A 24,821-nucleotide genomic window follows, 5' to 3' on the forward strand; every position below is an offset into this window, starting at 1 on the left:
TGGGGGCTGTGGGCAAGGAATCAAGTTGGTGTGTGCATGACAACTGTGTTACACCAGGAACTCCAACAACTGCGGCAAGCCTAGTTTCCACACAGCCGCCATATTTGAGATGTCAGAATATGCTAAATTCTCTCTTTGTGATATTGGTAAGATTTCTTAACCAAAGAGCATAAATGAACAATGCACTTTCTCAGGTCCCCAGCAAATGACTAATTGTTATGTATTTGCCTATGGTACATGTGTTACTAGAATTAGACTTTTGAACAACAATGGTTAACAGTGAATCCAATGATTAATTCACTACACATTACATTGTCCTTCTTGTCACATTATTTTCATGTCATAAAGCAGCTGACTCTTACTTTCAGACATCAAAGGATGCAAATAAATTGAAAACGTTATGGTCCTGGGATAAACAAAACTAAAGGTGTGTGTTTGTGTGTGATTTCATGTGTGTGTGTTACCTTGGAAATGTCCTGACCGTCGATGCGGATGCTGCCTCTCTGGGGGTCGTAGAACCTGAACAACAGACGCAGGATGGAGCTTTTCCCTGACCCAGACGGACCGACCTACACACACACACACACACATTTTGAAAGCTTTCTTTGGTGTTGATGACACGGCAGTCTGTCAGAGTGCATTAAAATGTTGTGTTAAACAAATAACCAAAAACAACAGCATTGTTGCCCTTGAGAAATCAAACTAACTCTAACCGGAGGGACACCAGTAGTGGATAGTAACTGTACTTGATATTCATACTTCTACTCCACTGTAGTTCAAGGGGAAATATTGTAATTTTCACTCCACTGGGTTAATTTACCTCCTTAAAAAGGTCAGATTGATAACATTTATCATTATTACAAACATGCATATAAACATTTAGAGAAATTAACTATTTTACTTAAAACATTATCGTGATGGTGGATTTATTATTTTTACAATGTTTCTTGAGTCCAGAATGTCTGTTTATGTACGTCTAAGAATTGTGACAGTTGGTTCTAGCTTTTACGATGATGTTGGTATCACGTGGGATTTGGTCAGTGAAGTCTGAGGGCAAAATGGAAGAATGGCTGCATTCCACTGCCCTAATGTTAGCTAGCTAGCAACAGCAAAGTTAACATTTACTAGCTAGCATTATGATATTAGCTAAAGTTTGCTAGCTAACATTAGCAATGGGGAGATGGAACGTCACATTTAGTGGCTGATCAACAACGCCTTTAGGTCAAAGTTACACTGCAGGTTCAGAGTGACACTACAAAATACAATCAGCACAAGCATTATTGTTATGATGAGTATTGTTATTATATAATACACTGTTCGTATTCTAAAATGGGTCATTCTGCATAATACACACTTTTACTTTCAGTACTTTAGAGCATTTTAATGTCAATACTTTTGGCACGATACATTTTTAAAGCATGGTTACAGTGTTTCTATGGTGGAATGATGCTACTGGTACTTACATGAAAATGTGAGTGCTTCTTCATCAACCACCAGACTCACATAAGTGAGAGAACATGTCATTTTTAAATATGGCCAAGATGACCTATTAAATGAGACAGTAGAGGGATAGGTGTAGCAAACAGCAGGTTACGTACCAAAGCCACTGTCTGTCCTGCCTCCACCGTAAAGGTCACATCCCTGAGGACCTCAGTGCTACACACACAAACACACACACACACACACACACACACACACACACACATATGCACACACAATGGCAACAATAAGGATCACAAGCAATTGTAATTCAATAATTAACTTAACCCCTGTGGATGTCAGGACTTCTTTAATTCTGGCAGGAACCCTGAAAGTTTGCTCTGTTTGAGTACATTTAGACAATGTAGTTCACTTCACTGAGGTTCACTTGCTAATTAATGTGTTTATTCTCAAGGAGATGTCAATATAACATAAATGCCAATGCACACAGGAGGCCAACCAAGACGTTCAGTCTTTAAAAGTCAATATGGTACCCAGCTGTGCACCTTAAGAATACAGATGAAGCTTGTCTTTCAAAATAAAAGCCTCAGTACTAATTAGAATTTCAAAAATTGAATATACATTGCACACATCCGAGAGACTGAACATACTTGGATCACATTTATATTCAAATTGTTCATACATATCGTGAGCATTGGCTTCTTGGTAGCTTTTACATACTCTCGTATTATTCATAACAACCTGTCCTCCCACCTAAAGCCCTCAACATGTCATTTACCATTGCCTTCCAAAATGACTCAGCATTTGGCACAAAAACACCAAATATCCACTGTCCTTCACAATGCATTTGACTTTTATAAAATGATGCAGTCACTGATTTACCACCTTTCTGTTTTAATGGTTGCCTTGATATTCAGGCAAAACTTTGAGACCAGATTTAGAAAACACTGGCGGTCGTGTATAAAACAAACATATGGCGACATAAGAAAAATAAAAAGGGAACAGCAGTCTCTGTTTTGTTTTGTTTTGTTTTGTTTTGTTTGTTTTGTTTTTTACAGTTTGTATGTAAAGCTGAATCAAGTGACATCAAATTAAAGAACAGTGGATTTAAACTGTGAACAGATTTGTTGTTGGCTACACACCCAGGCACGTAGCTGAAACAGACTCTGTCAAACTCCACCTGACCTGCTGTGAGCTGCAAGTTCTGTGCATCCTCAGCATCCTGCACCTGTGAGGAGGAGGAGGAGGAGGAGGAGGAGAAGGAGGAGGAGAAGGAGGAAGAGGAGAAGGAGGGGGAGGAGAAGGAGGAGGAGGAGGAGGAGAAGGAAGGGGAGGAGGAGGGGGAGGAGAAGGAGGAGGAGGAGGAGGAGGAGGAGGAGAAGGAGGAGGAGGAGGAGGAGGAGAAGGAGGGGGAGGAGAAGGAGGAGGAGGAAGAGGAGGAGGAGGGTGAGAAGGAGGAGGAGGAGAAGGAGGGGGAGGAGAAGGAGGAGGAGGATGAGGAGGAGGAGGAGAAGGAGGGGGAGGAGGAGGGGGAGGAGAAGGAGGAGGAGGAGGAGGAGGAGGGAAGGAGGAGGAGGAGAAGGAGGAGGAGGAGGAGGGAAGAAACCAGGAGAAGAGAGGCAGTAAACACAGAAGGAGAGATTGAATTTTAATTTTGAACTGTATTTATTTGACAGGGACGATGCAGTTTAATGTGGTTCCAATACAATGAACTGATGTGCTGCACAGAGAGTTTATAGCTGTTGCTAACTCTTGTCTCTTGTTCTTATTTATTTTTATTTTTTTTAAATCATGATAAAATGAAATATAATGAGACACTACATCAGCACACGTACATCAACATAACATATAACCTACCAAAGAACCTAATCAAAGCACAATAAGCTAAACTTGGGTCCCTTTTAGTTAGCACTTCATCTTTGTTGAAAATGATACTGTATGTGAAATTAGTTTGAATTCAGTTGGTAATGTGTTGCAGTGTTGACATTTCATGGAGAGAGCTGACCGTCCAAATTCTGTCACTGTCTTGTCTTTGGAAAGAGGCTGTGGGGCTGGACTGTTGATACATTTGAGAATTCATTTCATCAACATAAATGTGTAAAGCAAAGTTATAAGTAGATTGTATTTTTTTAGTATCTGACAGTCTTGCCACTGGACAGGCTTTTTATCCATTATTTTCAGGGCCTGATTATATAAAGATGTGATGTGTCGGATGTGGATGGTGATGCCTGATCCCATACTGTCATGCATAAAGAAAAAAAAATCATAGAGCATACACAACTGGGCTGCCTGAGTAGGTATGTAGTGTCTGATTAATTTAACACAATTAAGGTTGGTCTTCTCTTAAATTGTGAATCCAATATTATTCCTAAAAACTTAAAATCACTGAGCTTTTGTATTTCTCCATTTCATCGTTGGATTTTACAAAATTAAGGAGAGCCCTGTTTTCTAATGGAGGAAACAGATTGAAACAGTTTTTTTTTTTTGGTTTTTTTTCAAGTTCACTACGAGTTGATTGTGTTGCAGCCACTGATGGACATCCTGAAGGTTTGCTAATAGTTTTTAATTTCTTGTCTAAAATATGCTACCAGTAAAAAGAATCAAATCAGTCTCAACTCAAGATCCACCTTCTCACTCACTTCGGTGCTCTCAGACACATCACATGGTCTTCACCATGCAGATGGAGTTTTCACTGAATCCAAGACGGACAAAGAATCACTGAGCTGACAATAACATCAGCGTGGACGAGAGGTTGTAAAAGAATAATGTCAACTTTCAACATCTGCATTTCTCATGACTCCATCTGTGATTGAAGATCAGGTGTCATGGTGGTCAAAAGGACCGGAACAAGGGAGTGGGAGGGCCAAGGTCGAGAACCACTCATGAATCAGTGTTTTATTGAATGAAAAAGGGAGAAAAAAAACTACAAGAGGAGGTGACGAGAGCTGGAGAGAAAGAGAGAGAGAGAGAGAGAGAGAGGGAGAGAGAGAGGGGAAGAAGTTAAAAAAGAGGGGTTGGAAAGAGAAGAAAGAATGAGAGAACGAGGGAAAGGGAGAAGCAGAAAATAGGTGGGAATATCATTATTTCTCCCCTTCGTCCTTCCTCCTCACCTCTCCTCCCTTCCTTACATCCTCATCCCTCTATGCACGAACTGATATTGTTATTCAATCATTAACATTTACAAAATACTTCCATGAAAGTTGGATCTCAATTTGACAACACATCACCATAAGCACAGTTTACAGTCCCTTCTTACTTTCTGACCTCCTCCTCACCCTCCTCCTCCTCCGCCCCGACTCCCCTCGCCTGCAGCTTCCCAAGCCAAAGAAAAGGGCCGCTGTGTTTTTAAGGTGCTCTAATGCTTTTGTCTACATTCATGTGGCTGTTTACCATATCAAGGGCCTGTGAATGTAGGAGTCTTTAGTGAGGCAGCCGGAGGACGCCTTTTCCCACCGAAACACACACAAAAAGACAGACGTACACACACAGGCGTACACGCAGACTCTGTGTTTTAGTATGTGCATGCGCACAAATACACACAAGCGCACAAAGTCACACACAAACACTTGTTGACCTCCTAATCCGCTGACCTCTGACTGTGTGAGCCTCGCTGTCTCCGAGCAGGAGTGACGCTGATCAGAAATTAACGTTAGTTTCAATTATCTGCTTATCTGGAAATCATTATATTTCACTTTTTATCTTTATCACTGATTATTCATTTATGTAGTTCTACACACACTTCTCTATATAATTAATGTCTGTTGATGCTATTCTCTTATTAATTCTTTTTTTATGCTTTACTTTCTGCTTAACAACAATGTGCTTTTAATTGTATTGTTATCATGTAAAAACATGATAATAACAATAATGTTTACTATTCTTTAGCTAACTAATTTTTAACACATTATTGTCTAAAATACATTTTGGCTTCCAACCGTCAAACATGTATCTCACAGGAGAGCACAGATGAACATTAACAACAATAATCTCGAAAAATAAAAAAATAGATAATTAAGAATATGAATTCAGCCAAAGATGGATCATTTTCGACCTGAACAAAAACAGACATTTGGAAGATGTTGCATTATCAGTCAGTCATAATCAGAATGTGTCTTTTCATCTAGAAGAGCTGGATTCAAAACTTCTGTCTGTTCCGCTGAAGTGTCCTTGACACTGAACCCAGGTCCTGACCTCTGTCCTGATGTGAGAAGGGTAACTAAAAAAGAACATTTCTATATCGGGAGAAACTGAATTATTACTGCCTTCCAGATGTCAGGGAGCTTACATCTGGAAGGCATTTATAATTTAGTTTTTACAACAGTCAAGCTGCAGTTTACATCTATCTATATGTCTTCCCAGACCCTTTGAAGACTTGTAAGGAATTTCTAGGTATTTAGTGTATTCTGTAATGAAACGGAAATTATCACTATATTGCCATGAACTGTATGAGCCCAGCAAATAATTTCCAGAGAGAAACATTCTGCCTTCACTCAGCGACTGTTTCTACAGGAGTGCAGAGGACAGATCAGGGGCTTCATCGCATGGCACAAACTTCAAATGTGTCCTCCTCTCTGCTGCTCTCAGTGTCAAACCAGTGCGAACTGTCGCAATGCCTCCTTCACCCCATTCAGCTCCAGCGCCTCAGGTCTGAGCTCAGTCCTCTTCACATCCATCCAGATCGCAGCCATTCTGTTCACTCACCACCAGCACTACTACCACCACCACTACTGTCTAGACTGCATCCACCCATGGCCTCATTACCCCCTTGCAATGTTATGACATCATGAAGGGTTCTTAACACTACATTTCTCATCTTTATATTTAATATTTGTATTACATCTCTCCTGACTGCAATGCAATCATTATCCATCTAGTGATTACCTGATATAAAGTTTTATAAAGGTGCACTCTGTACTTTGAGGGAAGAAATGTGAATGAGGAGAGAAAGATCTTCATTGTTTTTGTTTTTTTTTCTACCTAAACAAACTAGATAAACAAACTCTCTTTGTTTCCATGGCTGATTAAACCTTAACAGAACAGCTTGTTTGTTCACTTATGGAAAAATAAATATTTCAGATTTTGCATTATTACCTGATTAATATTGTAAATATGTCAAAATGTGTTTACATGTATTCTCCAAAACTAAAGTGGGTCTTAAAAGTTAAGAGAGCAACATCCAATCCAAGACCCCAGTTGATTACCACAGATAGTGGCTGTGTCTGAATATACATGGTCCAGTATGAGTTCAACTGTGAAAAAAATAAAAATAAATAAATAAATAAATAAATCTTGGTAAAATGTGACTCACCTCTTTCTGCTCTGTCAACAGTGCCAGCATGTTCTCCATATCGACAAATGCTCCCTGGATCAGCCTGCACAGACACATGTTACACAGTCAGTATGAGTGGATGCAGTAACAGCTGCGGCGTTATCAGAACTAGAAGAAGTGGAACTGGCTTGACTAGCAGTATTAATCGAGGAAGTGGTAAACGGAGCAGCAGTTTTAGCGGGTTTCTCAACTTTATTTTCGATTGTTTTACATATAACTGCAGTATATCAATCTATATTTATTACCATCAGTAATAATAGTCCCATCAATACAGAGACAAACTGTTCTGAGGTCTTTCTTCCTGTGTTGATGGGTAGGCAAGGTGTATTATTGTTGTAAACAAGTAGAGGCAGAAACAAACAAAAAATAGAAAGAAAGAAAAACCAAAGAATAGCTAGAATCAGTTTTAAAAGCAGTGTCATGTTACATCAATTATTCTGACAGACAGACACCAACAGCTTTCTGTTTTCATCTGATAACAGCGAACAGTGGCCTCCTGCACTGTACACCAGACTCACCTGTAGTAGGTCCCAAACCAGTTGAGAGGAGTGTACAGCTGGATGATGTAGGTTCCAAACAGAACATAGTCTCCAACCTGAGGGAAAAAGAAACACATAGATACTACCAACACAGCATCCAGACAACATACAGATATATAATAATAACAAGCAATGTTGACACATTGTCATCTAAGAATAATGCAGAAATTGAACACCAACCATTTGAGAGACACTAACTGGAGTCAATTCCAACCTCTTAAAGATGGGGTGAGTGATTCTGGAGAAAGATAGTTGATTACTGAGTCTGATATCTGGTCGGTAAGTGTTTCTCCAGAATCACTCACCCCGCCTTGAACTACACACTGGAGATTATGTGACTTCTAAAACCAGTCATCTGCACCAGTGTTGGTTTAGGTGATTCAGTAGATAACACTTGACAACAAGGTACGCAAAAATGTGAGGAGTAACAAATGAACAAGTGTGAAGCATCCGAATAACTCTGACTACAGGACTGTATAGTGATGTTGATGAGTTAAAGTGAACTGACTGGAGCATTCTATGTTAAGGAAATATGTTGATGAGTCATCATGATTGACTATGAATGAGCCACTGGGCAGCACAAACTAGTAAAGGCTTATTCTTCATTAATTACCTAATCATTAGTTACTCTTCTGGTGCACCCCTGAGTAATTAATGATTAAGTAATTAGCCTTGAAAGTTTGTTATAACGAGTTCATCTGGGACAACTCAAAAAGAGTGAGGCTGTTATTCAGGTTTGGATATTTACATTCACATTTCTCCATGTCTGAATCACTCAAGCCTGATCTGAGGGTCTGACTTCCCGAGGCCATGTGTCGTCATTGATACGACGTTCCTCCTTTATTGCCAGAGCTTATGTTCAAGTTGCACATCCGGATCACTCTCAAGCCAACGTCATTGTGGTGGAGCAAACGTCAGAGTCACAGAGGTCTTGTTGAAGTGGCAGAGGTTGTGCACAAGCCAGTCACAGTCACCACAGTCAAGTGGGACCGAGACCGAGGTCACGTCTGAGTCATTGTGGCCATGTCTGAATCTCAAAGGTCATTCCCCATTTAAATCCAAGTCAGTTCACTTTCCAGGGTGTTACCATCCTCCTGACATTGCCTACGTGCATCCATAATTTTGATTTATTCAATGAACTTAAGATTCTTGTACTTTGGGGAAACGCACATGATCACACTGTTTTTCTATGTGGAGGAAACTTTTTGACATGTCTTTAAGGCAGGAACACATCGGCCCAATCATTGGACGTCTGAAGCGTTTGGGGAGACATCTTGCGCAAGCGCAGAACGTACACGCTACTGTGGAGCTGGCAGCACATCGAAGTGGTGTGTTTCAATGCAACTTGTCTGCCGAACGGGTCAGACAACAGAGTGGTCGGATAAAGGCAGTTGGCTGTTGGTTTGAGTCTGGGCGGTGTGTGGGGGCCTTTGTTCTTCACTGATACCTGGAACTGTCCCTCAGAGACCAGGTAGGCACAGAGCAGAGATCCAGCCAGCAGTCCTGATCCGATGATGACGTTCTGGGTCTGATTGAGCAGCGCCAGGGATGCTGAGCTCTTCCACTCGCAGTGCTACACACACACACACACACACACACACACACACACACACACACACACACACACACACACATACAAACAACTTAAAAATATCAAAATGACTTAAGCTTTGAAAATGGATTGAAATCTTCCAGGTGAGGCATGTTTGGTTGAGCAGAGTACTTTACATCTGCCATGTGACAAGCAGCAGCTCAACAGCAACATAATCTTACTTGATATTTCAGAATGGCTTCCTCAAAGCAGTGGACTTCATAATCTTCAGCGCTGTAATATTTGACCTGTGAAAACATAGTCCAGAGAGGGAAGACTAAACCATCTTGAAAAAAAGCTCCTGAATATTGAAACATGACCAGCTACTGAAATATCGAGTACATTTACTAATATCTTCAAACATTCTTAAATTTTCAGAAACAAATGTGCAAATGTGGCATTCCCTGTGATGGTATATCACAGCTGGCAGTTTTTACAGTACAGGAGACCACACCTGGACATACCCGAATGTGATGTTGTTCAACAGATTGAACAGTTGGAGTTGTGACATACATACATTAGTGTAGCATACAGATGTATGGCTTTATCTACCGTCTCAAAGTTGAGCAGTGAGTCCACGGCTCTGGACTTGGCCCTGTTGTCTTGATTGTTCATCTCTCTCCTGTATTTAGTCCTCCACTCTGTGATCAGGATGGTACAGGCTGCAGATGTAAGGTACACTCTGGTTAATATCTGTCTGGAGCTGCGTTTGGATTCTGAATTTCATTTCATTTCACCCCCCCGCCCCCGCCCACAGTTCCTCAATGCAAAACCACCAAACAAACAAAAGCCATTACATCATAACTATGTTATGTGTTGAAACGTGTATATAACGCTGGGCTATCACTTGTGATGTGTAACCAATCAGATACTGTTTGGGGCGGGACATTGCGTGATACCAAAGAGTGGTGACTGCAGACGGAGAGAGAGGATGCTGCATTAGAGCTAAATATAGCATTTTAAAATCTTATTCACCATAAGAAAAAAAAAAGAAGAAAAAAACTTGACGCCGACAACTGAAAACATTGTGGTCTGGATGTTCCGTATTTTAGCATGAGTGTGTCATGCATCGTGGGACTTGTACTGGTCTGGTCTTGGTCTCAGTTTGTGTTGACTTCAACAATTGCCTTCAGACAAGTTTGAGACACAGTGAATATAAAAACGTGTTATGTCAAGGAAAGAGTGCCATTTGCAAATTGCAAGCCAAACCAGCAGACCAGACTACAATAATAAATACATACTTTGAGTCTGGGTTTTTCAGATGTGAAATTTAACTGATGCTTTTGAAATAATCCAAAAATGGCTGGACACAAGGAAATACAGCTGTTTATCTTCTATCATCTCCAGATGACATTAGAACTTTTTCCAGTGAAACCAATGATTAATCTGGTAATACTGATCTCAGTTTGAAATTAAATTGGACTCACTGAGGTAGAGGACCATGCAGGTGAAAACAATGAGTCCAAACCAGACACTGAAGTAGGACACAAAGTAGATGATGGCAATGATGATGTCACAGATGGTGGGAAGGATACTGAACAGGATGTAGCTGAAGACAAAAACAGTCACAATTTATCACTCATACATCTGTGGTGTCTACCATGGCTTCATTAAACCAAAGAAAAAGACTTGTAATGGTTTGATTAGTGAACCGAGGTCATGTGAGGTTAAAAGTTGCCACCTGTCTGTTTCCTACCTCAGCAGGTTGTTGATGGAGGAGGTGCCTCTGTCGATGCTCCTCAGCACGTCTCCGGTGCGTCTGTCCAGGTGCCAGCGCAGAGATAAACCATGCAGGTGGGAAAACAAACACACCTGAGGTGTGGCAGGAGAGGGACAGGGAGAGACCCTTCACTATGTGACGATACATGCAGCCTACAGCCATTAATCCCCGAGACCATGTCCACTGTAAAACAGCTACATTTTAATTCAGCTCATCTGTGCCAGATGACTGCGCAATTATAAAATGATAATTCAATCGAAAAAAAAAATACTGTTGCTTTTACGAGCTTCGAGCAAATCATGGAATCAAAAGAATATTACAAGATATCACAAAACTGGCCACAGAGATGATGAAGGCTCTCAGTCATCCAGGTCTTGGTAATTCATGCTGTATCATAGGCAGCTGGACATGTTTCAGTTTGTTTGTTGTTTCGTGTTTCAAGACATTTCACCTCCCATCCAGGAGGCTTCTTCAGTTCTACCTCACTGGATGGGAGTTGCAGGCTTTTAAGCTGTGTGGGAGTGTCCTTACAGAGTCGTTTAGGACACATGTGAGCTCTGAGTTTCAGAGTCTTTAGGGCCACATGTGGGTCGTTGGTCCAACCGGTCTTCATGTGGGTTGCTAGTGCCAGGTGAGCCCAGGTGTGAATGGTTGTTGAGCTGTCTGTGGAGAGAACTCAGTACTGCACTGTAGGTGGGTGATAAGTAATCTCGTAGGCCACCTCCTCTGTTTAAAAAGGGTTGTTCCAGTTTGTGGATTATAGCAATATTGCTGTGATCTGAGAGCATCACAGCATTGCTAAAAAGTCCAGTGGGGCAATAAACATGAGCAGTTTGTGTAATTGGAGGAGGAAACACAGGCAAACAGCAAAATTACGACTCAAATTGGCTCTTTTAAATTTTCATCCTGGGGAAACTCAACTAAGGTTTCTATCTCAAAATTCATTGTTAAAGGTGGTGAACACAGTGTTATCTTGCAGATAGAACACTCCTAAAACAACAACTTGCTATACACCAGAATTATTCTTAACACACCAGCCTAGATATCTGATGACCAGTTAACATTCTGACCCATGACTAGAGGAGATCAGGGGCAATTGTAACAAAGTTTTGATGTTATTACCCAAGAGTAACTCAATCAGTCTGCACCATATGTTGGTGTCATTGTTCGTTTTCTGTAACATGCATGTGTGGTCACCACTTGAGATCCGGCTGCTTCAGCAAACTATTAGAAAAAACACATGTGGTACTGAGAAGAATAAAGTTTCCAAACCGAAGACTGGGTCCGAATGGCAAGCAACAAGAGTAGGAAACACAACAAGTCAAGGAAAACATACAGAAGAAGAAGAAGTGAGCAGGAGAGAAGTCTGAGTCGTACCTGAACACCTTTGCTGGTAAACTGCTGAACTTTGATCCACATGAACTGACGGAGGTTGCTGATGAAACCAGAGGTGCCTACAAGAAAGCAAAGAGAGGTGTAGCTCATGTGCTCTGACGTGATCTTTAGTTTTTAGTCGCTTATGTGAACACACACTTAACACACCTGCACCGCCTCCTTGTAGGAACTTGAGCAGTGTGTAGATGCAGACAGTGGCGATCAGCGAAGTCCAGCCACCTCCTGCGGAGAGCTCATTCACTACACACACACACACACACACACACACACACACACACACACACACACACACACAACAAGACATACTTGTATTTTATCTCTATTTTATCTCGTTTAACATTTACATGATACATTGCACATTATTAGAAAATTATGAAGTTAAGAAACTGAGCTCCACATTTAGCAGCTGCAACAATAAAGTGATGAACACATGAGTGCATCAATAATTATAATTCATTAAGAATGTTTAAATTATTCTGCCATTTCTGCACAATAAGTACTCTCTATCAAAGCACATTTTGATGTTGATATTTTTACATTTTCTTCTGAAGTGACATTTTTTTCTGTATCATTATTTCTGTATGTGTAACTGCCACCTTCCCTTAAGTAAAAGATCTGAGTGCGTCTTCCACCACTGACACATAAACACTTCCCTTTCTGTCAAACATACACACACACACACACACACACACACACACTCATTCACATTCATTACCCTTTTTGTACAAGTGCTGGGAATCAGGATGAAATAAAACAGGCAAGATGAGGGGAGGAGGAGGAGAGGAAGAAGAGAAACTGAGGATCCAAACGGAGAGATAGACATGGTTAGAAAAGAAGGGAGGGAACAAGATAAAAAGGATGGAGAGAAATAAATGAATAAAGAAATGTGTGCATTCTACATTCTTTAACTCTCTAGTGTGTGTTTTCAGTGGGGGGTATTTTCAACTCTTTGGCATCGGGTCCTTAAGTTGGAGGGTGGGAGGCTGGGTCGGACCCAGAGACAAAACGTCCGTTGTACCGGTGTGTTAACTCCACGAAAAAGGCCGCTAATGCCGGCTAAGCATGACTGGCAGGAGGGGTGACCTCCCAGAAAACCCTCCGCACACACACACATACACACCAACAACAACCCCCCCCTCCAATGCCCCTTCCACGCCTTCCTCATCACACAAAGCAGCGCTCGGCTTCATTCTCGCAGCACTGGCTTATACTTTCATGTTGCTCCAAAAGCCAAATGGCCAGTTTTCTAAAGGGTGAAGTCGCTGAAGACAAACTGAATCCTGACTTCCTCTGAAGTGGAGACTTCTGGGCTGTTGCCTTGTGGAGGATGCAGTCCTGTGTACAAAATAGGGTACAAAAGACCTTGGCAAGTGATGACACCTCCTGAAAAATGACGGTTGTTCCCTCCTTCAAACCAGTTCCAAGATCTCATTCCCCTGTAGCTGAGCTTATGAAGCAATTGGTCAGAACGAGGCTAATTTACTTTGAGTGAATCATTACGTGTTTGGGTTTTGAACGTTTAATTGGCATTAAATGAAAGGTCATTGTTATCAGGTCAGTTTTGACGTCTTGTTCTTAGATTTTCCCAAAATGTTCACAATTTAGAATAATGTCTCTGGGTAATTCATTTAAATCAAAGTAAAAAGATTAAATGGCTCAGATTCAAGCTAATACCTGGGTCAAGTGATCTCTCTTTGAGTAATGCGAATTACAGATTGCTTTTTTTTTTTTTTTTACAGTTTGGCGGTAAAATCAACATTTCCTCTGAATCTTAACCAAGTTGGCGTATCAGAAGTTGGATCGCGAATGACTGAATTAAATGAATTCATAATTCAGTGTAATTATCACGTCAAACAAAGGTAGCCTATAATAGCATCCTACGTAATTTCTAACCACAATGTCACAGAACAAACAGCAAGAAGACGGTCGACTGTTGCGTCGCCTCATGCAGCCTGTGTTTCTGCTAAGAATCTGCACTTAAATACACTGCGAAGACCACAGCCGAGGTCCAACTAGCTTGTACATTCTGTGGTTGCGTGAGAGGAAATAATTCTCTCTAACAGCTGGTGGCGGTCATCAGTCTAAAGGGAAATCCATAACAGTAGTCTGGATTTGTCATTGTAAAAAAGGGAGACAGGAAGACTGAGGACTGCTAACATAAAAAAAAAGTTGTTATGATAAAGTGCAAATGGCACTGGCAAAGAAGCGCATGTGAAAAATAAGGCGAAATTGTGAAATCATGGATATTACAAATATGACAGTCTTTTTTTTATATATCTCTGATTGGCTTAGCAGATCAGCCTCTGTTTTCAAATGTCTTTATTGGACCATTGAATCTTTGAAAAATGTCCATGAATTTTAGATATCTAAGTATTTGGATTGTCCCCCTTTGGTTTAATGACAGAATGCACTGAGCAGCATGGACTCCACAAGTTTATGTAAAACCTGCTTATTCATGTTATCTCAGCATGATCTGACGGTGTGATCTCACAGAAAGCTGCTCTGTGCCTCTGTTAATGTTCAGTGGTAGGTACTCTTTGGTCTTCTTCAATCATCAAGTAGTTCTTGCAGGGCTCTCCAGAAGAGGCTTTGTGGAACACTGTTAAATCATGCTGTGATAACACGAGCTGGCTGGAGCTGGAGTGCATGCTGCCATTAAAGGTCCCATATTATACTGTTTTTCATCATTTTCACACAGCTGTCAGCAGTCCAACAACACTGTATTCGATACGCGCTGCCCCAGAACCATCCGTGGTCCTGAATTTCAGCTCTGTGCCTGCACCTTTAAATGCTAATGAGCTCCGTCTGTCAAAACCTGCCTTGCCTGCTACACGTCACTCTAAGCGGGAGGATGCCACGCATGTTAACAGTAGCAGGCGCTAATGTTTACGGTAGATGTATTGCTATGGCTCACGAGATGCTTTCGTTCAACCATAACAGTTTGACCCAGAATGGGACCCAGAAGGAGAGGCTCCTGAAGAAGTACAGATCCTGCAGCTGCAGCAGGACGTTTCAGAATGGTTAGTGTGTCTGAATAATGTTAGTTTGTTCGTATGCATTGTTACAGTTACTACCATGTAGCTCATGGCTAACAGCTAGTGAAAGCTGTGTTTGTTTCCAACACAGTCTCCAAACTCTTGGACACTGTTCGCATCATCTCTGTCTCCAGTCTGCACATGTTTCCAGACTTTTTTACTGTGACAACCAAGCTCCATCATAATATTATTAACATTAAACTCAATTCAAACGTCATTACATAGCGGACTGAAGCGGAGCTAACTAGTTAGCCAATTTCCAGCTGACTTCACCACTCGTAGGCAACTGTAAATACTATCAAAACCGCAGCAACACTTACCTGTGGCTCAGGTACAGTTGCTGGGTCCGGTATGGTTGGGACTGATCCTATTACGACGGTCAGTGTCGAGGCAAAGCCAGCTTTGTACTGAGACTCAAAGCAGTCTGATGTGAAGTGGTTAGCACACACATACAAGCTAACATGAACCGCAGCCAGCACGTTGTTGTTAAAAATGAAACGCAACCACTGTCAGTTGTTCTGTAGCTGGGACAGAATATAGGCACTGATGTTGATTTTTACTGCCAACAACAGAGTAATTTGCGTGTCTAACTCTGAGTGACGACATTGCGAAACACTTCTGTCTCACCACTGGACACACCGAACTTCACCTCGGGGATGAACGCCCCCCTCTCAGATATCTCCTATCATCCAGGGAGGAGGCCTGCCTATGAAAATCTCTCCTTTCATTACGTAAGGACAGGAGCTGAATCTGAACAGCCTGTAGGAGCGCTGTTTTACCAGTGGGTGGGCTGCAGAGGCCATGCAGGAGTCACTTGTTTTTGGGAGTTGGCAGGCTCAGGGAGGACCAGCTTATATATGTAGAGACCAGAGAAAATGTGTTTTTCATAATATGGGACCTTTAAAGCAAAAGATTGAAATACAAAGACATTTTGAAATTCATGGACATTTGTCAAAAATGTTCACCCAGATTGTTACCATATGACAACCTGGCAACCCTGAGGGTACAGACAGGCTGGGCACACACTTCATACTTGTAGGAAACAAGCACACAATCATTTGTGGATATGAAGAAATGAGTCAGACTGAACCTCCAAACACTTGAGCACACTGCCATCTACAGTGTGGACAGTCACATGCAGCCAGTGGGCCTGTCACCTGTTTCAGTTTGAGGTCTATTTTTTTTTTTTTTTTTTGTTTATCCATCCATTCATTCCTTTGTTTATGTGGCTCATGGTTCTTCATGTACTTGGTTGTGTATTAAATCTTATTAGTTATTAGTTTAGTGAAGTAAGACAGATCAGAATCCCGTTTTTCTTTCCAGCAGTTTCTCTGTTTTCAGGTACTTACCAATGTTCTTGGAGTAAACAGGCACCAGCACATTGACCAGTCGCTCTGTTGCCAGAAGGCCAACGCAGAGCAGCACGAGGACCTGCAGCGCTGGAGTGCCTTTGGGCCAGACGTACGGCAGCAACAGCCTCGCCTTCCTACCAAAGCCTTGCCAGACAGACGGCCAGGAAGGGGAGGAGGGAGGGGAGCAGTGTTGGATCTGGAGGGAGAGAGAGAGAGGTGGTCGGATAATCAGTGTAGTGATGATGATGTCAGGCATCACACACAGAATCCTTCATCCCTCTGATCTGATCTTAAACAGACAGTTTGTAATCTCTGCCACTGGGGCTCTCTCAGTCTAACACAAACCAAAGATGTTAGTAGCGTGGGATCATGGGACTTGTTGTTAACCAACCGTTGCTGATGATATCTATTTAAGTGACTCAGGCAGAATTGTTCACAGAGGAGGTAATGTTTCATTCATTCACCAACATCCTCTTCACTCTAACATATCATCTAGTGTTCCAGGGAAGTTGTTGCAACAGATGAGCAAAAGAAACACACCTTTACCTTGAGTAAACTTGTGGATTCCTCTGGTTTGCACATTGTTGGAAACATTTGGAATGGTGGAAGAACACAACTCAACAACACATATATCAAATGTCTGTTTTGGGGCATTTTATGGATGAAATGTTACATATTATATATAAACATATTATACACTAAAAAAGTGTGGTAACATTGCCAGATTTGTTAACACTTATATTAGTATATGCATATTTATACAAATGCCCATGTTTTTTGTTCATGTAAATCTCTATAGGACTTGAGAGACGTTATAGGCCAAGAAATGTGTTCAGACTAAACCAGAAATTATATTTAGCCTTTGAATTTATACCAATACCAATTGATCCTAATGTATCCAATCCATTACAGCACTCTCCCTTGTGTCTGTCTTTGCCAGCACCTCATATGAATCTTAACAATATACACTACCAAGTTAGCATTGCACCCCTTTAAGATTGTCAGACGGAGCATGACCACAGCTCCATCTGGTGCCACAAAAGGTGACATACAGCTATATATTTTTCTGCACATATGCAGTAGTGCTGTACGAGACATGTAAACAGCTTTGATGAGAAAAAACTGTTGAGTTCACCTTTTACAAACTGTGTCTTCTGATATTTTAAGAGGAAACTAATTTATGAGGACATTAGAAGAGTCTGCTCAGTGTAAAATGTAAAAAAAAAAAAAAAAAAAAACTCTCACAAGAAGAATTTGGTGAAATCCCATAAATGCCATGAATTAACTCACCTCCACATTTACAGCTCCTCTTTTGCCTTCTCTTCTGCTCTTTATAGTGACCTCTGCCATCTGATTCACCTCCAGGTTACTGTGGTGAGAAACTCCAGTCTTCAGCAGCACGAAACTACAATACACACCCACACATCCCAGTTACTGGATTACTGGAAAATATTTCATTAACTGGAGCTGTATTAGTGCCTGAGAGTTTGACCTGCTGTGATGGGTTTTGAAAGCAGTCACACACACACACACACACACACACACACACACACACACACACACACACACACACTGTTGTGTTTTTAGCTTTCAGTTTAAAGTACCCGTGGTCAGCATTTTGCATTGACTTGTGAGCTGGGCGCGTGTGTGTGTGTATGTATGTCACATGACTGCTATCCAGTGGTCTTTTTAGCTTTGTCTCTCCTCCACAAACCACAAACCTGTCAGCGCTTGCCTTATATCTTGCCAGTATAATAGCGTTAATCTTTTTTTTTTTTTTTTTACACCTTTTATTATTTTTTTAAAATCCACTGTACTTTTGACTTGAGCCACAGCAACCAACTTTAACCCAGAGGCTTAATAACAGCTCAAAAATGTGAGGACATGTGATTGTATTTAGCTTTTCAATAATCTTACTGCACTCAGTAAAATGGCTAAAAGTTAACTACAAATTGACCTCAGAACCATGTGCATGGTGGATATCAGTGAATAAATGAGTGAGTCAATCAAGCAGTTACTAATTTAAACTGATAAAAAAAAAAAAAAAAGTAGCTGGTTAGCATGCCAACTTAGTAGACTCAGTAGACTCAGTAGACATCTTTGCAACACAGTACATAGATATGTTTGACAGGACATCAACAATGTTTAACACCATTGATATTATTGTTGATATATTGTTATTTTTATGATTTAAACTAAAATTGGGCATATCTTAAAGACTGCTCCTTTAACTAGTCTACAGCCCATATAAATGGTAACCTTCACACAGTAAGAGACAGAGAGAGGAGAGAAATACAAACAAGCAGGTTCTTTATTAGTAAAGAGTAACAAACCAGCAGGTTGTATGGAGTAAGAAGAGGCAGCCTATACACAAGTGTGCTGCTTCACACAGCAACATGAAGCCATCAGCATAATGTTTCTCTATGAACAAAGCTCAGCAGGGACACTGTCGGGGGGACACAGCACAGACTAGCATTCAGCAGGGGGGAGCCACCACGGTGCTACGTGGCTCGCCAAGCTATGACAGGTGCATTGTGGGATTGAGACTGAAGGGCACCGGGATGGTCGGCCTGAAGTTGAACTCTCTGGAGAGGAAGATCTGAGGTTGTCGTCTGATTGGAAGGTTTAACGATCGAGGAGTGACACCTGACTGTCACTGTCAAACTGTGGAGAGGTGCCTGCATTGACCAGGGTTGGAAAGAAACTCAGTAGTTTTAGTACTGTACTAAGGTACACTTTTTACATCCTTGTACTTTGTATTATTATTTTCTGCTACTTCATATATTTCTGCACTACAATTCGAATGGAAATATTGTACATTTTACTCCACATGCATTTGAAAACTGTAGTCAATGCTTCAGAGATTCAGAGTAATGCTAGTAATTGACAAATAAATGATGATGCAATATTACAGGTACAGATAAGACCTACATGATCCAGGTAGCAGATGTTTCAATGTAACGCACATCCTCGAAACACGTCCTTAGAAAAGGTCTAGAAGCTGAAGGAGGCCTCATAATGACTTCTCAACAATAGAATAACCCGTGCGTACCTTGAAGCATGACTCTTTCAGGGCAAAAACAGATTACTTCACACTTTAATCTAGGACCAGCGGCGCCACTGGCTGACTGCACTGCTCAGTGACGGTGTCACCTGAGCCATGTTCTTGCATCACTTACTGGTGATGTGATTCAGCACCAGACCGATCGGAGCATCCCTCATCATGAGGTTGCATATGGATGAGACAGCCACAGATGGGTCAGCAGAATAAAATCGTGGCATTTTCCATCTCAGCAAACCACGGGTGTGTTAAGATCTTGTATATGTGATATGTATCATATAAATATTTCCACTGTACATACAGTATATGAAGTGCAGGGGACGGCTGTGTTGTAGTGCGTGACAAGTTGCATTTGAGATGCTGCAGTTCAAGACGGCTTTTCAGCAACTGTAAGCATGAAACACCTGGATATGTTTTAAAGAGATGTCAGAAGATTTTTCAGCCATGTCAGTGTCAACAATATCTCTTGTTTTTTGATGAGACCATAGCACATTCTTCAGCCACCAGCCACATTTGTTACCGGCAACAGAACCAAGTAAGCCAAAACATGATCGTGTCCTAACCCTAACCAAGTAGTTGTTGTGCCTGAGCACTAACCACATCATAAGCACAGCCTTATAAAGTAAAATTGATCTTTGTACATAAGGAAACTTAAAGATTGCAACACGAAGTGCAAAGATTCAACATATCTGTGGTTTGCAGGAATGTACATTTATTCTGTGAGCTGGGTTTTGACTACCAACAGATTCAGGTTCTGCTCTTCAGAGAGTTCAAACCAAGCCTCTGCTGCTTTGCAGGTTAAAACCAGGCTTAAATTATTGAAGCAAACCAGAGGGTGAAGCTTGTAACGGATTAAGAGAGAAATACTACTTTACATACTGTACACACATACGACTGCGTTGTCATCTTCTAATATTTCCTTTTTCGTTTGAAATCCTGATGGGCAGACTGGGAAAGAGAGTCCTTGATCATAAAATCCAAGGAAAATGGCATTTTAAAAAAAGATCTCCCTCTAAAGGTTGCAGATAAACAGTCGTCATTACAGGAAACTATTACAGTTTTAACAAGACAAATACAGACCTCAGTAAAGCTTTAATATCATAGCGAACTGCTGAAATTCTATGCATTTTGAAGGCTGGGTTATTATTATACCTCATGAAGACCCTGAGTGCTAGGCTAAAATACTATAATGTAGAGCACAGATTGGCCTTTTTCAGTGGGTGAATGAGGAGCTCAGGCAGTTAAGACACTCATGTCATGTGTAGACCGAAGCTGTGGATTTAATCATGTGACCCATTGCTTATAGGAACAATGTAAAACTAGCAGAAACAGACCTGTAACCTGTTTAACAACCACAGTTGTTTTAACCCAAAAATCTGTTTATTGTCACCATTTTGGTATTTATTTATAACAAACAGATATCTGCTTTCTTTTGGCGTTCAGGATTACCTTCAGGTGTTCGCTACAGGTTGATTTAGAGTGTCAAGATGGAAAAAACAGTGAAAGCACAAGTTTTCTTTTTATGTCACCTAAGCTGTTTTGCCAGCAGGAAGTGGAGTTGTGTTACGTGTGACATCATTATGTTAGTAACTGATTGTACATGACTCCCATCATTATTTTAAACCAAACCACAGTGTTGTCTGAAACTTAACCTTAGTGCACCTTCTAGGCACCAACACTGCTCTTTCCTAAACCCACTCAACTTCATCCGACCTGCAATGGTCATGTTGTTTTCGGAGCAATGATATAGTAATCGACTTCTTCAGTCATTTAGGTGTGAGGATGTGTTGTTTATTTCATCACTTTGCTCGTTCAGAACCACAGCTTTAGATTATTTCACATTTTACGTCACATCTAAATGCACTGATATGTTTAAATGCTTGACTTATGGACGGATGTGTTTATCTAATCGTGAACACTCTGGGTCTCCATATCACAGGCCTAAACGAAAGACAACTGGCACTTTGCTGCTCCGCAACTCCTGAAAATGTTTAATATTGACAAGCTATCGAGATTTTCCTTTTACGGAATGAACGGGCTGACGTTTATGTGCCAGTGGCATCGACAGCGTTTCACAACATCAGCTGGTCAGCTGACACACATTAACAGTTATCTGTAAGCACATTTCATGTTTATTCTGAACCATTTAACACAAAGCTGTTGTGTGTGTTAGGAGATGATTAAAAGCTGTTACCAGTAATTCTGTGTAACGGTACAGTCTGCTGCCATGCTGATGAGATAAATCTCAGCACCTTCTGGATAGAGAAACGTTAGGTTTGCTACCTCGGACTGCAACCTAGCGTTGTTGCATGTTTCTCTGTGGGAAGCTGCAGGTTCCAGCGGTGACGTCTGATCCAAAGTCAGTGCCGAGACGACGAAAACTGAGATGAAACAGCAGAGCTCTGCTGTTGCACTGGTACCTGAATAGATCTCATTACAGCTGCACTGTTAAACACAAACTGTTACACTTGAACATCTGCACGGTGTTGCACTCGACATCAGAGGTGAAAGCTGCTTCTACAGGACTGTGGGCTTCTTACATGTGCACCACTCTGCATCCCTGGCTGCACGAAAATAAATGCTTACCACTGAAGTACGCTTAAATGCTTGCAGGGGTTTGGGGACGCTGAAGGGAGCGTTGTGAAAGCGAAAGCATTTGGTGAAAGCGGAGGACAGCACTTGTGATGGCGGAACACATTCTACAAGAAATTACATTCATCAGTACAAACAGGACTCTTCTGTCTAAATCAAAGACCGATTCAGCATCCACATCAACTATTTTACAAGCCAGATGAATGGGACCCAAACACTATAGTTGGTTACTCGCCACGGCGGCTGTTGGACGAATGCACGAACAAAGCGGTGGCAGGGTGGAGTTCATTTCTCCACCGTAACACCAAAAATGTCACAGGCTTTTGTTCTAGAACAGACTAACCTGACTTCTACACCATCCCTGGTGAATTTACATGCAGGTTTTCCCTGATTATTCTACTCTTTGTAAACTATCTAAGCATGTTTTTGGACATAGTATTTGTAAACAGTGATACGAACAAATCATAGATGTCCCATGGAAAGGATTCCAGTCTCCATGGTGTCTTTTCTGTGGACAGGAATCCTGCGTGAGGACCAGCCGCCCTCCGTTTGAGGTTATTCAGTGATTTGTTTCACCGTCCATGTACTGATGCCTCTTTCTACAGCTTCCAACTGTAAGCCATTTCACTGTAGTCCAAAGCAATCTTCAGTCCAGCACTGCTCAAAGCAGATCCAACGGTGGTTTGATGTAAACTCTGTAAGCAGTTCACTGCAACACTACTGAGAGCTGCTGCACAGTCCAGCAGCTGTTCACCGACTTCAGTTCAGCTCCGTTTTAGCTTGTCGTCTCGTACAGTCCTGCTCCAGGTCACCACTGCAAATCTGATCTCACTCTCAACCCCAGTCCTGAATTATGCAAACATTCAATAAATTAAAGGTACGATGCAGGAATCCTCTGTGGTGACACCGGAGGTCTGAGCTCTTTGCTTGCTGCTGTTCAAGACACATTGTTTTGAAATCGATCATTTCCCATGTGAATCCCCCATCAGCGATCGAACTGACGGCAGAAAGTTTGGACGAGCGAGGAGAATTTACAGTGCTCTCAGCAAGTGGGGATGCGGGCCAATTTCCTTCCTTCGACCAGTCGCCACACATCGAGTAACATGTCTGCTTATTACATCCACATTTCATTCAGGAGGTTTTCTACAGGCAGGCAGGCTTCAGGTCATATGCAGCGACTGTCCCCACATTTCTGTTGCACCGTTTTGCTCCCAGAAGCCCCAGAAATGTTTTGTGGACTATGAAACTTCACCTGACTTTCCATCAGCATGGAGGGGGGAGATAATGAATGCATTTTGCATGTTTGGGGTGAATGGATCATTTTATCCTCCGAGTTTGCCATAGTACTGATCCAAATCAGACATCATGACAAATAGACAGTCAGCAGTTATTTGTCTGATGTCCAACCGACCAACCAAGCAGTTACTGGTCAGGCAAAATATCACTGTCTGACTTTCCCTCAAGTGGTAAAAGACTAACTTAACCTTTTCAACATGTTCAGTTATGTTAGCTGAGCACGCCTGATGTGACGCTCCTCAGTGAGGGATTCTGATGATCAGATGGGATGATAAGGCCAATCCCTGAGGGACTGAGCTCTGCCTCACTGTTCCCCTTCAGATCCAGAATACCAGAGACATTAGCTCAACACCGGGATCAACAGAACGGCCCTTTGCCTGCGATATATCATCTGTCCCTGAAAAAATAAACAGTACAAATATAAACTAATATGTTGCCATCGTGCCTGCTCACAGTGTGTTTTTTGTAAATGCTCACTTTTGAATCAACTCTGAGCTCATTTCTTTGGGTTCTTACAAGGGCATCTATGCAGTTTATGGGACCTGCTTCATATGTAATGGTTGATACCAGGTGAGCAAAGATCAGGTGAAGTGTTAGTCAGCAATTAAATATTGTACAGACGGAAATTTCACAGATTTTTCTGTCCTAGATTAAAATCTCGCACCACAAGAAGGACCCAGGCACCAAATCCCACTCACAAATCAATAAATATTACAGATAACTAAATGCTTCAAATATATCATAGCATTATTGTGTGTGCCCTGGTGGTCCGTGACGGATGGTGTGTTGTCGAGTGTTGGGACACTCAGAGCTCCTCTCCATCACAGTGTGTTGCCCATGCTGCTGCTCACCAGCCCCTTGATATTGGTGATGGGCCGGGCGTCGTGCAGCTGCCGCCTGCGATCGATGAATGTGGCCAACCGTGTCGTGTCCAGGGGCGTCTTGGAGTACTCCCCACCATGTGCACCGCCGCGACCCACCCACGGGTGCTGCAGACAGAAAGTAGCGCTCGGCCTCTTCCTGGGATCCTGCTGCAGCACCGAGGTCACAAAATCCCTAGCCGCCTGGCTCACATCACGGAAGTACTCGTCCGGGAAGCAGAAGTCCAGGCGGCAGATGTTGACGCAGGTTTCCTCCGGTGATTCGTCCAGAAATGGGGAGACGCCACTGAGCATGACGTAGGCCAGCACGCCGACGCTCCACACGTCTGTCGCAACAGACACCGGCGTCCCCCTGATGAGCTCAGGAGCTGCAAACTCTGGGTTTCCAAGCAAGAGGTGGACATAGCGTCGGTGGGAGGACAGCTGGACGGCATCGCCGAAGTCGATGAGCTTAATGCGCGGGGTGGGAGAGTGGAGGTCGACCATGATGTTCTCAGGCTGCATGACAGAGAAATCAAAAACCAGCTGGAGTTCATGATTTTCATGTTCCCAACAAATATGACTCTTTTGACATATCTACAGTTTTTATT

The 24,821-nt window shown here is 41.9% G+C and overlaps 2 protein-coding genes across 4 annotated transcripts in view; both read right to left on the bottom strand.

Moving 5' to 3' along the window:
• abcb6b (ATP-binding cassette, sub-family B (MDR/TAP), member 6b) overlaps positions 1 to 16,684 on the bottom strand; it is a 45,038-nt gene extending 28,354 nt beyond the window's left edge. For 2 of the 3 annotated variants that reach the window (XM_037109800.1, XM_037109802.1), the window contains exons 1-13: positions 16,399 to 16,684; positions 12,162 to 12,254; positions 11,997 to 12,073; positions 10,596 to 10,711; positions 10,327 to 10,448; positions 9,452 to 9,561; positions 9,082 to 9,147; positions 8,756 to 8,881; positions 7,288 to 7,364; positions 6,749 to 6,812; positions 2,583 to 2,668; positions 1,599 to 1,656; positions 465 to 569 (exon numbers count right to left, since the gene is read on the bottom strand). In XM_037109800.1, the coding sequence (XP_036965695.1) occupies positions 465 to 569; positions 1,599 to 1,656; positions 2,583 to 2,668; positions 6,749 to 6,812; positions 7,288 to 7,364; positions 8,756 to 8,881; positions 9,082 to 9,147; positions 9,452 to 9,561; positions 10,327 to 10,448; positions 10,596 to 10,711; positions 11,997 to 12,073; positions 12,162 to 12,254; positions 16,399 to 16,657 (1,359 nt within the window). In that variant the 5' untranslated portion in view covers positions 16,658 to 16,684. Of the gene's footprint in view, positions 1 to 464; positions 570 to 1,598; positions 1,657 to 2,582; positions 2,669 to 6,748; positions 6,813 to 7,287; positions 7,365 to 8,755; positions 8,882 to 9,081; positions 9,148 to 9,451; positions 9,562 to 10,326; positions 10,449 to 10,595; positions 10,712 to 11,996; positions 12,074 to 12,161; positions 12,255 to 15,369; positions 15,421 to 16,398 lie in introns of those variants that run through there. The other variant, XM_037109803.1, reaches the window with a different exon arrangement.
• Positions 16,685 to 18,721: 2,037 nt separating this feature from the next.
• Positions 18,722 to 24,821, bottom strand: part of kalrna (kalirin RhoGEF kinase a) — a 148,354-nt gene continuing 142,254 nt past the window's right edge. Inside the window, exon 68 of the mRNA XM_037109054.1 lies at positions 18,722 to 24,729. Within this exon, the coding sequence (XP_036964949.1) occupies positions 24,172 to 24,729 (558 nt within the window). The 3' untranslated portion in view covers positions 18,722 to 24,171. The remainder of the gene's footprint in view (positions 24,730 to 24,821) is intronic.

This window comes from Acanthopagrus latus, chromosome 9, assembly GCF_904848185.1.
Source record: "Acanthopagrus latus isolate v.2019 chromosome 9, fAcaLat1.1, whole genome shotgun sequence".
In the NCBI taxonomy this organism is placed as follows: Eukaryota; Metazoa; Chordata; class Actinopteri; order Spariformes; family Sparidae; genus Acanthopagrus; species Acanthopagrus latus.